This window comes from Rhinolophus sinicus, chromosome 6 (genome assembly GCF_057876585.1).
Source record: "Rhinolophus sinicus isolate RSI-liver-muscle chromosome 6, RSI-T2T, whole genome shotgun sequence".
NCBI classification, from domain to species: domain Eukaryota; kingdom Metazoa; phylum Chordata; class Mammalia; order Chiroptera; family Rhinolophidae; genus Rhinolophus; species Rhinolophus sinicus.
This window is the reverse complement of record NC_142506.1, coordinates 43,452,892-43,470,061: the sequence shown is the minus strand read 5'-3', so window position 1 is coordinate 43,470,061 and position 17,170 is coordinate 43,452,892. Positions and strand designations below refer to the sequence as shown.

The following is a 17,170-nucleotide window of genomic DNA, read 5'->3' as shown; positions in this document are numbered from 1 at the left end:
CAGGCTCATGGTGACTTCCGGGTGTTTGCCAGGCTCATGGTGACTTCCGGGTGTTTGCTGTGCTCTCTGTCATCTCTGCCTCTCTCAGCCGGATGTAAGGTTCACATTCCCACGTTGATTTTCACTCTCCTGACCCCCACCCATTTCCAGGGCAGGCAAGTGCCATTTGTCTTATCTCCCACTTGTGTCACTTGCCTTCTTCCCAGGAGGTGGGGGCTTTTGGGGGGGCACAAGCCCCGCCTTAAAGTGGGCCCTGCAGGACCAAATACTGGGCTGGCATGTTGCTTTTCGTGTCACTGAATATTTGCTTGGTTGAAAATGAACCAAACCAGAGACACATTGGCTGGATGCAAGGGAAAAAACAACATTCTGACCATGCTTGGGTCACATAGCCTTGGGGTCCTTGAAGAGCTCCTGGAGAAGGCTGTAGGCTCACTGTACCTCAGTGCCTCCCAAGAAACAAGCACCAGCCCGTGGATGACTGACACCGCCTGAAGACACGGCCTAGACACGGCGAGCCTTACCCACTGTTGGCTCACAGTAGCCCCGGCCCTGTGATCCGTACCTTCTGGAACTGCAGGGGTAGATCCGGGGTGATCACCCCACCTGTGTGTGTATCCCAGAGCCTGGGGACCACGCAGCAGCACCCACTAGCAAATTCTGAGATCTGGGGCTTGCCCCTTCCCAGCCTACGTGTGGGTGCCCTGAGTGGGTGTATCTACACTGTGGGACTGTCGGCAGGCAGGTGGCCCAGGGGCAGCTCTGCTTCCTCCGTGGTACACCAACAGCAGTGGGGGTGGGGTACAGGGAGACCCTGGAGAGGTGGTCACTTTACACTGGCCGCACACCTTTTCTTTGCATCCAGGTGACAAGGCTGAGAGAGGATAGACCTGAGATGAGGCTCAGTTTGGGGAAGGGTTCCCTGGTCATGTTGGACTTTATTTTTCTCCCTTTCTTTTTTGTTACTTTGTACTTAACCTTCACCTTGGGGTTTGCGAAGTTGTTTTCTTTTTGGTGCCATTTTCTACCCCGTGCCCTGTTGATGGTCAGGATCTGAGCAGGAAACAAAACCACTAGAGGGTGGTTGAAAAGAGTCAGATGCAAGAACGATGGACAGGGTGTGGCCAGGTTTCAGGGTGACCAGGGTGCTGAGGCAGCCCAGGCAGCAGCAGTGGGAAGCCGATGGCAGCCCTCGGCCAAGGAGAAGGGAGCAAGGGAGGAGCAGAGGGCCACGACCTGGGGAGAGGCCCAGGGAGCCAGCGAGGAGGCCCGAGGACGTGGTCAGGACAGGAGTGTGGCTGTCCTGTGTCTGCTCATGCCTCTTACTTGGCCGCTTGGCCAGATGCTGGGGGCAGGGGCCTGGGTGCTGTAGTTTGTAAGAGGTTGGCCTCCAGGCCACAGCACAGGGTTGGAAGGGTGAGAAGTGGGTCGGGGGCAAACAGAGCACCCAGTACAGTGTACCTGACAGACATTAACATGAGGCAGACAGAAAGTCAAGGTCCCTGAACCCATTCTCCAGTTGGCTGATGATCAGATGGAATTTCCTCTTTTTCTACCTTCCTTCTTCCCTAGGCCTGTGGAGTCAGCTCTGTGTCCCTGGGTGTGGCTACAGGGGCTTCTCCCTTCGATCGGCCACACAATGCTTGTTTCCTGCATTTCTTCTCAAAGGCTCGTCCCCCTCTTAGACAGGGAGGAGGGCGCCTGTGCTGGTCCTGGAGAAGCCGGGTGCTCTAGAGCTTTCCAGGTTTCCCAACTTGTCCCTGTTGGGCTCTGGAACATGGAGCTCACAGAGAAGGGGATCAGGAGTGAGTCTGGCTGCGGCTGCAGCTGGCCGCCCAGCAACCTCCAAGCTCCCTAGCTGGGGCATCGCTGCTGCCTGCTGAGGCTGCTGGGCCAGCCCCCCGTCCCTCAGCACTTGGGGGTGGATCGGCTCCAGGTCCTGGCGTGGCTATGCGTCACACACACTCACTGGGACACACAGCACACTCGCCCCTCGGACACCTACCCACACACCCTCTGCCCTGCAATCAGGAGCTCTTCACTCCAGCAAATGTGACCCTTTGGGATGAGTTAGAACTTTCACAGTCTTCAGAATTCCAGCAACAACCAGAATCCAGTGGTAACCCAAGCAGCCGTGTGTGTGTGTGTGTGTGTGTGTGTGTGGGGGGGGGTTGTGTGTGTGCATGCGCTTGTCCACACGTGTGTTTTTACATACAAATACAAAATGGCGACTGCATTCCCTCAGGATTGGAGGCAGATTAATTAGAGGAGTGGTTTGGGGGGAGGGATTATGCAAGTGAAGAAAGGGGTGCTTTGTCTTTCCCTCCTGTACCACTGCCACCCCACAATGAGGCTGTCACACGCAGAGGGCACACAGGAAGCACAGCTGGGTAGCTGAGAAGTGCTGGGCAGGCTGCAGCCTGGAGCAGGAGCTGATTGTCCGGTGGTTTGGGGAACTGGGGACAGCACACTGCTCTGTCCTGCGTGTAGTAGTGACCTGTTCAGACTTTATTTAAGGACCAGAAGTTCTGCTCTGGTGAGGCACATGAGGAAATATAAATGTGCAACTGAGTACACCTTAAATACAAGTGCAGTGCAGGCACGTGGCTGTTGGAGGATGAGTGACGGACGTCTCTACACACTCCCCTCCCCCGCTCCACTCCCCCACCCAGCGAGGCACTTGTCCATTTTGCTAAAGTGGTTCCCAGTGGGGCTGTGAGTGTTTTACAAGCCACACAGAGCCTGCGAGTTCAGAAGCAGGCGTGAGCCTGTGAGCCTCAGGGCCAGGAGCTTCTCCACCCGTGCCTTCAGGAGCAGGAGACAGGGAAGGCCGGCTTGTCCCCCACTGCCAACGACGAAAGCTGAGGGGGCAGTATAGACAACTAAGAGCGAACACTACTTTCATAGACTTGAAGGTGACCTTAACAGAAGAATGGACGGATACGTCCACATCACAGGTGGTGAGTATTGTCCTGCCCTCTGCCGGCCAACCACATTCTGACACCACCTGGGAGCTTTTGAGAGGCAGAGACGCAGGCCCTGCCCCAAATTTACTGAATCAGTGTCTGCATTCTGGTGACTAGTTTGTTCATTGAAGTTTGAAAAGCACGATGGAGAGCAGGGATGGTACACTTCTGTCAATGACCAGAGAGTAAATATTTTCAACTGTGTGGGTCATATAGTCTTGTGTTCCAACTTGTCCGTTCTGCCATTGTAGCCCCAAAGCAGCCATCAACATGTATGTGAATGAGCACGCAGGTTCCAATAAAACTTTATCTATACCAGACAGAGGGGCTGGACTAGATCGTAGTTTGCTGGCCCCTGATCTAGAGCTGTGTGTTAAGGTCTTGGAATCATTGTTTCCTACACTTCCCATTTAAGTGACTACAGACATACACGCCAATTCATAATCAAGTTTGATGGGCGAGGGAAGTGTACCAGACTCCTAAAATTTACCCAAAAGTCTCCCAAAAAAGCTTTAACTTGAAGAAACAAAACTTTGACCACCACTTGGAGCCTATTTTCGTAATGGCATTTCTTTTTACTTTATTGTCTTGTCACTGAAAAAGTCTTGTAACCATGTTGTCAAGAAGGTGAAATGGGTGAAATGAGTTTAAACTCACCTTGGGATCCCATGTGAGAAAGGACATCGTGACCGGGGGACAGCCAGAGGCTGGGTCATGGCAACAGGGATCCGGGGTGATTTCAGGAACGGTTTCTAAAAGGGAGTGTCCAGGCCAGGAAGAAAAGCATCATAGCCAACGTGAGAGCTGTCTGAATACCTAAACAAATCGTACGTTTTTCTTTGTTTCTCCCAGGGCAGAAGCCAGATCAGTAGGTTTAGGTTAAATGTAGGTAAACTTTGAGTCAGTGAGAGAAAGAACTTCTAGCAGTTGGAGCCATCGTCCATCAGTGGAAAGGTCTTTCAGGAAAGGAAGTGGGTGCCCACCACCAGGCATGTCCAGCAGAGGTCAGGACCCCTGCTGGACATCCCTCTGCCAAGTGGGAGGCTGGACTGGGGACCTTCGGCTAATCATGATGGTGATAATGAACATTATTATTTCCAGTTACTAAGTACTGCTACATGTCGGGGCCTGTGCTACATGCTTTGCTCCCAGTTGTTGCTCAGTCCTCCCAAACCCTGGTGTAGATGTTGACATCACCCTTTCATAGATGAGGACATTCAGGATCAGAGAGGTAAAGTAACTTAGCCAAGGCCACACAGCTGGTCAAAGGCAGAGATGAGATTTGAGCTCACGCTCCTCCCATGATGGTCTCCACCTTCACTCTCCCGGCAGGTGCTACATGAACCCCTGATAGACGAGGACCCTGTGTTCATCGCCACGTGCACGGAGCGCGAGCTGCGGAAGAGGAAGAAGCGGAAGTTCAGCCTCTGGGTCAGGCAGTGCTCTTCCACTGGCTTCATCATCCAGGTGAGGCCCGGCCAGTGAGCGCTGAGAGCACAGCGGGCAGCCAGTCTGCCGCTCACGTGCCCCTTTCACTGTGTGTCGCCCCGATGCTCCACTGAGGCTGGGGCTGGGCCGCCCCCTCCTCCCTGGGGCCCTGGCTGGCCAGCGCTGTCCCCTGCCCACTCCAGCCTCTCTAGGGAAATAACAGCGGTAAAAACACTGACCTTGACTCAGGCCCTGGCAGTGTCGGCGGGAGGCTTCACTGAAACAGCGGTCACAGGCGGGACCACTACCTCCCTGAGAGCATGCTGTGTGGCAGCCCCAGGCCAGCACCAGCCCCTCACCTGCTCCCTGCCTCAGCTCACACCAGACACATGGGCGCATATTTCATAAGAGGTGGCTGAGCTGTGCTCCAGGAAATGTGTCGGACTCTGAGCAGCCAGGGGCAGCCAGGGTGCAGAGGGCTCGAAAGGAGCAGATGGGGCCTGGTGACAACCGGAAGGTGACAGACACCTAAGTGATGGCTTCTGGCCTCAGCTGGTTTGTCCTGCCCTGTGACTTGGGCACCTTCCCCCATTGGTCACAGCTGACCCCTCACACAGCCCTTGCTTGGCTGCAGCCCCAGGCCCAGGGCACATGGTTTTGTATTCCCCCCTGCCCCCTGCCCCCTGAGCTGGAGGAGAATTTCTAAGACTCAGCCAACCACCTCCTCACACATCCGCTCAGAGCGACAGCAAGGAAGGTGCACGTGCTCCAGGTAGAGCACGGTCCCCCTGTTCCCTGTAGGCCTGGGGGACCTTCAGAATGGGCTGGGGCCACGGTCTCCAGCTGGGACCTGGCCTGAGTCTGCTTGTACACAGGCGTCAGGCAGTCACCAGAGTGGGCCTGTCCCAGAGCGGGATTCGCTCCAGATGTGCAGCCTGGGCCGTCTGTCCCTGCACAGCATCCAGTGGCCCTGCCACCTCTGTAATGTCCTTTGCAGTGACACTCCATGGGGGCAGGGAAGTCCAGCATTGTGCCAGGTAATGGGCTGTGACAACGTGGCCCTGCCTTCTCTGAGCTCTGCCTGTGTAGCTTTTGAGTAAACGTTCATGTTTGGGTTCTGTATGCATCTCCGTTTCCTGTCGACCGTAAACTTGGTGAGTTGCTAGAAGTCACATCCATTACCGAGCAAGGCCACAGACCTCTCTCAGTCCAGGCCCTGCCCAATGTCTACAGAATCCATAAAATCCCATCGACAGAATAAAAGGCTTGGATAGGCCTCTTTTATTTCTAACATGATTGTAGGAGGTTTTGCGGCAGCATGAAGGTTTGTATTCTGAGGGCAGAACTGGGGCTGGCAGCTCCCATCCAGAGGCAGCCAGCTTCCCACCGTCGCAGGGGCAGCTGTGAACACACCTGCTCACAGCGCCGAGCACGGGAACCGTCACCCTTGAGCTGCAGCTGTCCCACGGTGGAGCAGCAGCAGCTTTCTCAGTACCCCGTCACTCCCCCCAGTTCACCCCTTTGTTCCTGGGTCCAGGTGAAGGTGCCGATGGCAGGCAGCAAAGCAGGGAAGGGACACCCCTGCCTGTAAGGAGCCAGGAGCCACTGAGGAGCAGTGTGGCCGGAGCGGCTGTGTTTTTAGCATCAAGGCCCTTTTCTTGGCTCTGCAGATCCGAGTCCTGGTTTGACAGCTTGATGGGCCAGGGTGGGGGGAGGCAGGGGGGAGCAGTAATGTCGCCCCCCATCTCCTCCATGCTCATGTCAGCCTGTGGGGGACGGAGGGCATTTCTCCCGCTTCCCAGATGAGGTGCTTCAGCTCGCAGAGGACGTGCCGCTGGCAGACGCGGCACCTCATGCTCTGTGTCCTGTGTGGTGTCCCACCTCGGTCCTGAGTGACAGCAGCGGCCCAGCTCTTGCTGCTTCTGGGGGGAACTTAGCGAGGTCCTGAAATTGCCCTGGATCTTAGTGTCCTTATCTGCAGAGTGAAGGGATGGGGTAAATTAGTCGATAAGGACCCTTCACTGCCAGATTCTGTGATTGTCCTCTTTGCAGATGTCACATGTAGGGTTGTATACACACGAACATTCTCTGCGTTTTAGTCACGTCCTTTCTTCTCCTAAATGACTTTCCACCAGAGAAGCCCCGTCACTGAACCTCAAAGATACTCTGGCCAGGCTGCTGTGTGGGTGGTCCTTTGCCATCCCGCTGTCCCCTCACTGGTGGCAGAGGCTGCCCAGCCCTGCCTGAGGTGGGCGTGTGCACGGTGCCCCTTTGGTGTCTCTGCCCTGACCGGGAGGAAATGTCCAGGCTGGGTTACCGAGTCCTATGGCCCCGTGAGCCCAGAAGCTCACCGCTGGCCTCTTGTGCTGTTTGCTATGCATTGACATAATCGACAGGGGTCTGTCACCAGGGTCTGCAGTGCTGACTCTCCAGCCATTTGGCCGTACACTGAGATGGTATCCTGAACGGACCTGCAGGTTTGCAGGTGTGTCTCCAGGAGAGACCAGGGTTCTGCTTTGGCTTTGTAGTTGCATTCTGCTGAGACAGAAGCTTTTGCTGGCCAGACTGCTCCCTTCTGAAGTAGAGCCGCAGTGAGGATTAGCTCTACTTCACACTCTGTATCGGGCTAAGAGAGGAAAAGAAATTCCAAGTCGGTTAGTGATTTCTCAAGTGGTCCCAGAGGTGGTCAGTGCAAACAGCTGGTCAGGCGCTCCATGTGACCAGCTCGTGTCATCTGTGCTTCAGAAGTGGCGAGTTTATCTCCACGGGCATCTGGATGAGGGGGGAAAGCCAACAGCTAGACCAAGACAATGCTCTCAATGATGGTGTTAGGAGAATTCCTGGGTTTTTATAGGTTTCAGTTTCTTGGGTTCACTTGAAGGGGAATCTTAGAATCAGATGAAAGTGGTTAAAAGTGCTATGTGGTTTCCCCCATGAAGAAAATGTCGTCCCCCCTTATCCGTGGGGGACACGTCCGATGACCCCCAGTGGATGCCTGAAATCACTGATAGTACCGAACCTCTATAAATTATATTTTTTCCTATACACATGCAACTGTGGTAAAGTTTGATTTATAAGTTAGGCAGTTAGAGATTAACAACAACAATAATAAAGTAGAACATTATACCATAATAAATGTTGTGGGAATGGGGTCTCTCTGTCTCAGAGTAAGTATCTTATTGTCCTGTCCATACAGTGTGGAGACGCTGGACAAAGGGATGATTCATGTCCCAGACGGGACGGACTGAGATTTCATCGCACTACTGAGAATGGCGTGCAATTTGAAACTTATGAATTGTGTATTTCTGGAATTTTCCATTTAATATTTTTGAGTAACTGAAACCACAGAAAGCAAAACCATGGATCAGAGGGGACGACTGTATTTGGTAGGATGGAAGTAGAAAGAAATTAACTGTCATTCTGAGAGTACAATAGGTAGGAAGTAGAACGTTCCCAGGAGAAAAGAGTGTGAGTCAGACCCTCGTGTATATGCCGTGTAAATGCTGTCCTGCTCGTAACGGCCCGTCTGTCCACACATCTCCTCCAGAGCTCCTTGCAGCAATCCCGAACGTGCCGCACCGGCTCAGCAGGTGAACGGCCTCGCAGCTGGCGTGTAGACTTGCCCTGCAGGACCTTGGTCCACGATGTCCATCTAGTGTCTGGCCACACACCAGAAACTTGCACTGAGTCAATATGTGAAGACTCCACCACGCAGGGCTCAAGGCCTAAGGAACAATCAAATGAGGCCACCACGCTGCTCTGTGAGGTAGATTACCACCTGTGAGACCCGGCCTGGGGTGTCTGGTCACCTGCTTATCTGTGACAGGAGGAATGACACGCATGTTGTGTATTGTGGGGGTTAAAAGGAAAGGCACGTGCCTGTCCTCAGGAGCGTATCTTTTTTTTTTTTTTAATTGGGGAACAGTGTGTTTCTCCAGGGCCCATCAGCTCCAAGTCATTGTCCTTCAATCTACTTGTGGAGGGCGCAGCTCACTGTCCCATGTGGGAATCGGACCAGCAACCCTGTTATTCAGAGCTCACGCTCTAACCAACTGAGCCATCCAGCTGCCCCAGGAGCGTATCATTTTTCAGTGGTAAAATACACATAACATAAAATTTACCATTTAATCATTTTTAAGTGTCTAGTTCAGTGGCATTAGATACATTCACAGCGCTGTCCACTCACCACCGCCCTCCAGTTCCACAGCATTTTTGTCATCCCAGACAGCTGGGGGACATACACTGTCACGTACAAACTGTATCCACACGAGCCAGGGCGCCCTCGGACACCGTCAGTTCTGCAGGAGCTCAGATGTGGGGTCACTGGTGCCTGGGTCTGCGTGAACATTTGGGGCTGTGTCCCCGAGCTGTTGCACTTCCCCTGGTCAGCGTCACCGTGGTCTCTGTGTGTTGTGCCCGTGGAACTCCAAGTACAGAGAGACGAGTGGTTGGGACAGTGGATGAGTTTCACCGCACTCGGTCCCATCGTCATCTGTCTGTGTCCCCGGGCAGCTCTGTGGGACACCACGAGCCCGTGTGAGTGTCCACTCTGCCTCACTTCCTCCTTGACCTGGCCTTTCCGGCTTTACCCCCTGACATCAGGGCTCAGAGGGTGTGATAGTTACTTTCATGTGTACATTTGGCTGGGCCATGGTACCTAGATATTTGGTCAGGCACTATTCTGGGTTGTCTGTGAATGTATTTTTTAGATGAGATTAACATTGAAATCAGTAGACTTTGAGGAAAGCAGATTGCTCTCCATCATGTGGGTGGGCCTCACCAAATCAGTTGAAGCCTTAGTAGAAAAAAGCTGAGCTGCCCTGAGGAAGAGGGAATTCTGCCAGCAGACGGCCTTTGGACGTAAACTGTGACTCTTCCCTGGGTCTCCAGCTGCTGGCCTGCCCTGCACATTTTGGATTTATGAAGCCTCCATAATCACATGAGCCAGTTCCTCAAAATAAATACCTCCAGGTAAATAGATCAATCAATCTCTGTATATCCCCATCCTATTGGTTCTCCTGCAGAAGAATTCGCCGTAGTCTGGGCTCATGCGGCCTGTTTGTTTCTCAGGGTCACTGCTGTTGACCAGCCTGGATTCTGAGTTCCCAGAGGGCCAGGTCAGTGGCTTCTTCAGCTTTGCTTTTCTAGACCCCAGGGGGTTTTCTGTCTTTTCCTTTTTTAAGAATGAAGTCTAGATAGGTCCCTATTATCAAGGAGTTTACAAAATGGATAGGAAGGTAAGCTCCCCACCAATGAAAACCAAAGTGCAGGTTGTTTTTCACCATACTTTCGTGGAGTTAGAGTTAAGCTTGGCACTGAAGACCCACAGGTAAATGGAGCCCTTGCTGCCTCTCTAGTAGGAAAGGTGGGCGTATTTTTGGGCATTATTAACAATACCCGTCTATGCAGTGTGACGGGTACAGTCCTGGGGGTGTGCGTGGAACGTTATGGGCTGTAGGAAGGAACCTGCAGGCTGAGCGAGGCCCCCGAGGTGTGTAGAGCAGAGTGTGTGATGTACCTGTGAAGAAGGTGAGCTGGGACTGCAAGGGGTTGGAGGGACTGGAGGGGAGCCAGCGTCATTCACCGCAGGCCATACACTGCGGCTCGTCCACGGAGCACCAGACAGCCTTTGAGAAGTACCCTTCCTTACACAGGATGACTGCAGCTCCCAGAGATGAAGTCTCTTACTCCGAATCTCAAGGCTGATAGGTGGTGGCAGAAATGGGAGCCAAAGGGTGGCTGGCTCCCCACTCTGCCACCTCTGCTCCCAAGGGCAGAGGAAGACACACAGCCACCCAGCTCAGGGCTGTCACTGCACACACGGTGTCCACGTGGAAAGTATTCTCTGACTCACCCCTGCCGTGTCCCTTTCCGGAGAATCGGGTTATCCATGCTGTGATTGTCCCCACACTGAACAAGCATCAGGGCGAATGGAGGCCCCTTTTCCCTCCGAAGTGCCCACAGCCGGGCATACACAGCTGTGATCTCTTGCAGGGTCTAGGTTTTTACCAGCAGTGGAGTAAGCAGGCCGGGGTCGCTTATAAAGTGAGGCTCAGGAAATCCTGAGACGTATGGCTCCTTGGGCACGGGACACCCTGTGCTGCGCGAGACCACAGCTGACGCCTTCTTTTTTGGCATGGCCACTGCCACTTCCTGATTAGACTGGTACCCTCAAGAGTTCTTGAGCACTTGAAATGTGACTAGTATGACTGAGGAGTTGAAGTTTTCAATTTACTTAATTTTAGTTGACTTAAATTAAAACGGCCCTTTGTCTAGAGGCTACCGTGTGGAGCTAAAGCCTTGCTCTAAAATATCATTTCTACATATAGCACATTCACTTCAAGACAGTGGCCATGTAAGGTCCACAGAGTCTTATCCTTACAGAGGAGGAAACCGGGGCTCAGAGCCAGCAAGCCACTTACCCCAAACTAGCTAAGCTGGAAGCGCCACACCCGTGCCTATCGAATCCAGCACGTATGCCCCCACTGTCTCCTTGTGGGAGACTCAGTTCCTCTCATGGTGCATGAACTTCATTTAAATTTTACAGCTGTCGTGAGTGGCCGTCCCCCTAGACGTTCCAGGTGGCACTACTCCATGAGCTCGTGCTGTGTTGTTTCCGTGAGGGAGACAGTCACTCATGCTGTCTGCCGCACTGCTGGGGGTACGCCCGTCACCTGCTGCCTGTACAGCTAGCAAATGAGAGATCCAAGCAAAGGACCACAGTCCCTAATGAGTGATTTCCCTGCCCCCGCCCTGCCCAACAGTGGAGGAACCTGCTTCCTGATTCTTTTCTGTTCTGAAAGAGAAGTAGGGGATCTGGTCCAGACCAGTGTACTGAACCCGTTTTTCCCGAAGATGGGCACCAAAGCCCCAAAGCGACAGCTGAGTGTGTCTCCATGGCATCTGAGCCCATCGCTACTGCAGGTGCCACAGTGTCCCTGACAAGTTGGGGTGCGGTTGGCGGGATGGAGCCAGGCCCCAGCTCTCGAGGTCTTGCGGCATCTCCGATGTAGGGTCAGATAGTCACTTGTTACGTGTGCCCCTAAGGTGTTGTACTACGAGGTTCTTTCTGTTTTATGTCAGTATAGAACACACATGAGGAGTGTCCTGGGCAGAGCGTGATGCCCCTCCATCCTTTTCTTCTTGCAAGTCCTCAATCTAAATGTCTAAAACTTAGTGAGTCATAGGAGCACAGAACGTGTTTTAGGAAAAGTGAAGAGCTTGACAACTGAAAGATACATTTTTCTGCCCTGAAGATACTTGTCAACCAAGCTTGTAGCTCAGAGAATAAAAGTGACTACAGCAAATCCCATGTCCCCAGTGATGGGAGACCACGTGCTGGTGGGACTGCGTAGTGTGCTTGTGCTGCCATTCTAGGTGTGCACAGCGGGAGAGGAGGCTTTGGAGAAGCAGACCAGCCGTCTGACACTTCCAGAGCACAGCAGCACAGTGTCGGTGTGCGGATATGTGCTGTCACCGATCTCAGGCTGCTGGTCAGTGGGCTTTCCAGTCCGCACACAGCCATTGGCATCTCGTTAGCAGTTGTAGCAATGGCGTGTAGTTGGGAAAAGATTCCGTTGGAGAGGATGATATTTTTCGTAGGCTCCCAGATTTATTCATCCCGCTAAGGGGTACAAGTTGACATCTTAGACCAGCTAAACTTACTCAGGCAAAGCAAACGCAGACCCCTGGGGCACTGGACCAGCGTGGCCACCAGACTGAGCGGCACCTGTCATGCTTGGCCGTTTCTGGGCCAGGTTTCCACTGTCCTCTTAACAGTTCTCGCTAAATCCTGCCCCTCGTGTGGGGCTTTTGAGGTTACTATTTCCTTATATCACCGATTTAAACGTAGATCCTATTTTTATTCACTTTTAAAATGCACTCCTTATTGTATGGCACTGAGCGCCACAAATTGGGGCCCCTCCTTGTATTCTCATCACTGCCACCGTTGGCCTCAACCTTCTTCCAGGTTCCTCCTGGGGGCAGGAAGACCCTTTATTCCATATGTCTCCCCTCTGTGATGGAGCAGCTGAGCTCTCGGGAAGAGACTGGCTGGCATGTGGGAAAGTGGCAGTGTTCACACGTGCCTGTGGGGACAGACTAAGCCAGATGGTCCTGTAACAGGGCGTCATCGTCATGTCCCTGGTTTTGGGGGCAGCGTGTTCTTCTCAGGAGAGCAAGAGGCTAGCCACGGCCTGGCAGACGCCCCCATCTTGAGGTGTGTGCTTCACAGTGTGTTAACAGTGTGTTAACAGTGAGTTAACAGTATACATTAGCTGTGTATTAACAGCCATGAGATGGGTTTGGGGCTCTCCCAAATGCTACAAGTTCCAAACGCACCCCTGCATTTTCTTTCATGTGGCACAGTTTCCCTCAGAAGGATTGTATCCAATTCGTATCCCCAGCAGTGACGAGAGCCCCCAAACCCTCTCCGATGCTGTTTGGGTTTTTGGGTGGGGAGGTATCGCTGTTGGTCGCCATCATCGTACATGGATGTCCACATGTGCCAGGGAACGAAGTGGAGAGCGTCATCACTCTTCATAAAGGGGGAGCACCTGTTTGTCAGCTACAGTGCGTGAGTTCTTCCAAGCCGTGCAAGTAATGTGGTCTTGTGGGTGATAGGCAGAATTCTGAGGTGCTCACGAGATTCCCACCCTGGTGAGTGTGCAGCTCTCCTTACCACCCAGACTCTGAGCTAGCTGTTGTTGTGAAGGGGTCTGGATTTTGCGGGCATAAGTATGGTCCTAAATCCGTTGATCTGAAAAAATTGTCTTGGGTCGGCCTGGCCTAATCAGGGGAGCCTTGAAAAGGACCCGGGCTCTTCCTGGCGAAGGGATTTGAAGGGAGACGGGCAGCCTGAGGGGCGGTCTGCACTGCGGGCTTTGCAGATGGACTATGTGGTAAAGAGTGCAGGCGGCTTGTAGGAGCTGAGAGCAGTCCCCGGCCCACAGGTAGTGGGGACCTCAGTCTGCAGCCACAGGGAACAAGCTACTGAGCCTGGACGAGAATGGTGAGTGGGTGGTTTCAGCCTGGGGCCACCCCGAGCAGAAAAACCGCCCATGCTGTGATTGATAAATGGGATTCTTTAAGCCTCTGAGTTTGGGGTCATTTCTTGCGCAGCAAAAAAGCAACAAATATACAGAGTTCTCTAAATCTGAGTGTGGATATCTGTACAGGAACACCAGCCATAAACAGCAAAAAAGCAACAAATACACAGAGTTCTCTAAATCTCAGTATGGATATCTGTACAGGAACACCAGCCATAAAAAGAGTGCCCCAAGTTGTGTGAGGAGAGGACAGCTATGTGTGTCAGTGCAGAAATAATTTGTGACACTGGGTTTTAAATAGTGTCGCCATGGGACCCTTTGTGTTGGGATGGGAACAGGGCAGTTATCTGCTGTGGTCAGTCACCCTGAGGTGGCATGTTCAGACTGCGCCCTCCAGGCTTCTGTCCTCTCGTGAGTCAGGGCTGCACGTTCATCAAAGGGGGGCATTGTCCTGTGTGCCCCTTTGTTGGCACATCCGCAGGCGACGTGTGTGTGGTCCTGCAGTCCTGTGATGCTGACACACTCCCCCACATCTGAAACTCAGACCCAGGTGAACACCAAGGGGTGTGAAGGAAATCTTGAAATCTCAGTCAGGAAGGACCTTGACAGCTGCCCAGCCCAGCCTGCAGTTGGTGTTCAGACCTTCCGCGTGGCCATCTGCTTGTCCTGCAGCCTCTCTGAGGCCACCCGTTCAGTGTTCGGGCTGCTCTGAGTGTCAGGAAGGGCTCTGGTGCCAAGTCGGTCTGTGTGCTTACCTGTCTTGTGCATTCGCCCTGGTTCTGCCTTAGAAAACCTTTGTCGTCACTGCAGTCCAGCTCCCCTGACAATTGCTGTTGATTCTTCCGTGCCCCCCACCCAGGTTTAGCCTCACCTCGTCTGTTATTGGCTGACTGAACCCCCATATTTGTGTGTTGAAGTCCTAACCCCAGGACCTCAGAAAGTAACTGTATTTGGAAATGGGGTCCTTAAAGAGGTGACTAAGATAAAATGAGGTCACTAGGGTGGGTCCTGATCCAACAAGACCAGTGTCCTTATAACAAGAGGCTATCAGGACACAGACATGCAGAGGGAAGAGCATGTGAGGACATGAGGAGAAGACGGCCGTCTGCACTCCAAGGAGAGAGGCTCAGAGGGAACCAGCCCTGCCAACACCTTGATCTTGGATGTCCAGTCTCCAGGACTGAGAGGATTTTCTGTTGCTGAACCTGCCCCATCTGCAGTCCTTTGTAATGGCTGCCTGCATTACATGAGCAGACTGCACCAACCCCCACACTTCTCTTTACACCTTGTCGTGAATTGACCAGGGAAGAATAAGGTGGTCACCGGCCTCGCTGACGACGCAGGCCAAGGTCCCAGGTCCCATGGCTCCTGGCACTGTGGTATCCAGTTCTGACCATCATCCATCTCCAAGGTTTTGTTCTGGTTTGTTTCCTAAAAGTGTTCTTGCCAAGTCACATTTTTGCATCCTATACTCGATGCAGCTAAGTTTTTGAACTTGGTCATAGCACTTCACCTTTAACCCTGTGAAATGTTGCCTGCCTCAGGCTGCGTGTGCCCCATTCTGGGTGACAATACTAGGCTTGGATGGAGGATTTCTTTCGAGTGACACATTAGATAAAACTAACTGTCCCTCAAGTGGATTGTGGGACACACCGTGCCCAGCGTGTTATGAGAGTTCAGGTAGGGCATCTGGGAGAGGAGGCTGTGGGTCAGAGCTGGCCTCAGGTGCAAAGGCCACAGGAATGGGGCTTGGCTGAAGGAGAGAAGATGGCTTCTAAGAAATGTGTTCGTGCTCAGCCAGAATCACATGTGGCATGTGCCAGTGATGACTGGCTCCTCTACCTCTATCAGATTCCTTCTGGAAACTGAGGTGGTAAAGGCAGAGAGACCCCAAAATGAAACATGAGTTACCCACAAAAACATTCTGTGTTATTAAGGCATTGCCTGCCCCGCTCCCCGAAGACGCTTTGGCTGTGTGTTTGGGACAGGATTTGCCCTCAGAAGGTAAGTGGCTTTGAGGATTAGACCTGCATACACCTGCCCTGGGACTATCAGACACTGTTTTGTGAGTGATTGTCTGAGGTCATTTGACCAAGGACAGGACTGTGGACGGCCCGGGTCCTCCCTGTGACCAGCTCGGGTTTCTTCAGGCGAGCATCACTGGCGGTTTTCACGGACAGTTCTGCCCTCAGCAGCTCTGTGCCTCAGAGGACATTGGCCTCATTGCCCCCAAGCATCAGGTGTGGCGCTGGGACAGACACAGGGGGCACTATTAGCCTGTGAACTGCAGCAAAGGCACCCAGAACATTCCACGGGAAGAAGTATTGTCCCCAAGGGGAACAGTAGTTAATGCCTGTGTGATGACGTTTCGTGGCTCAGTCAGCTCTAGGGAGGGTCACACACTTGAATCCACTCCCATTTCTTTTGCATTCGTGTGATGGGTTAGAAACTGCTTACTCTTTGCTGGTCCTGGGGCCTCTCTGACACTTTAATCCGGATCCCATCTCCCCTCTCTAGTGTGGGGTGGCCACTGCCTTTCTGCCTGCGTGGTGGTTACCGTGAAGAATACAGGAAATGATAACATGATGTTTTTTGTGAATTGAAAAGCTGTATTCAAATGAAAAGAGCACGATCACTTTATCCTCCAGGTGACACAGCCTTACTGTTATTTATTGTGCACTCAAGTCACTCCTGTGCTTCAACACTGGGGCATGTGTTTGCACTGCCCTCCGCGGCCAGGTTCACTATTTATAACCATTTGTCCTTTTTCTTCCCCACCTTGACGGTTCCAAACTGAAGAGCCTTGTGCCAAGCCAGCAGCTGCCCAGGTTGCGGGGTGACCTTGGGCCTATGCGGGCTAAGGAGATGGCAGGGGTGGCAGGGGCTCAGAGAGGGGTGGCTTTCCCACACGCTCCAGCCCAGTGACAGAAGCCTGCGCTTCCCGAAGCTTTGGGCCTGGCCTGACACTGCTGTGAGCTCACTGACCCCTGTATGTTTCTGTTAAAGATTCACGTCCACCTGAAGGAAGGCGGAGGCCCAGATGGGCTGGATGCGCTGAAGAATAAGCCCCAGCTACACAGCACGGTGGCCAGGAGCCTGTGCCGGAACGCGGCCGGCAAGAACTACATCATGTTCACGGGGCCCAGCATCAGCAGCCTGGCCCTGTTTGAAGAGTTCGAAAAGCAAGGTTTGTCCAGTGGCGGGCTGGTCTGCGCATGCGCCCTGCTCCCCTGGAGACGTGGCGGGAGAGGCCTGGGGTGCAGGGCTTCCTGAGGGCACAGATCCTTCCAGCCCACAGCCCACCTGGGCCCTGGTGGGTGCTGCAGCCACAGGCTGGTGGTCTGGGGGACACGTCACCAGCAAGTTCTGCCAGTCATTAGGGTGCATTTCTTCGTGTCCTTTGTTATAAGGAGCCCTTCTAGTGTCTTAGTCCATTTGGGGCGCTGTAACAAAACACTGAGTGGGTAGATTATAAACAACAGGAAGGTTTCCTCACAGTTCTGGAGGTTGGAGGTCCAAGATGGGGGTGCCAGCGTGGTCGTGTGGGGCGTCTTCCTGGGTCACTGGCGGTGCCTTCTCCCTGTCCTCAAATGGAGGGAGCTCTGTGGGATCTCTCTTCTAAGGGCCCCAATGCCATCACGAGGACCCCACCATCATGACCTCAGCACCTCCCAAAGCCCCCACTGCCTGATGTCCTGATACGACCTTAAGTGTTAGGTTTTCAGCAGA

The 17,170-nt window shown here is 53.2% G+C and overlaps 1 protein-coding gene across 1 annotated transcript in view; it reads left to right on the top strand.

Annotated features, from left to right (window-relative positions):
- Positions 1 to 17,170, top strand: part of PGBD5 (piggyBac transposable element derived 5) — an 80,320-nt gene that overhangs the window by 52,496 nt on the left and 10,654 nt on the right. The window contains exons 3-4 of the mRNA XM_019757370.3: positions 4,299 to 4,433; positions 16,448 to 16,628. Of these exons, the coding sequence (XP_019612929.2) occupies positions 4,299 to 4,433; positions 16,448 to 16,628 (316 nt within the window). The remainder of the gene's footprint in view (positions 1 to 4,298; positions 4,434 to 16,447; positions 16,629 to 17,170) is intronic.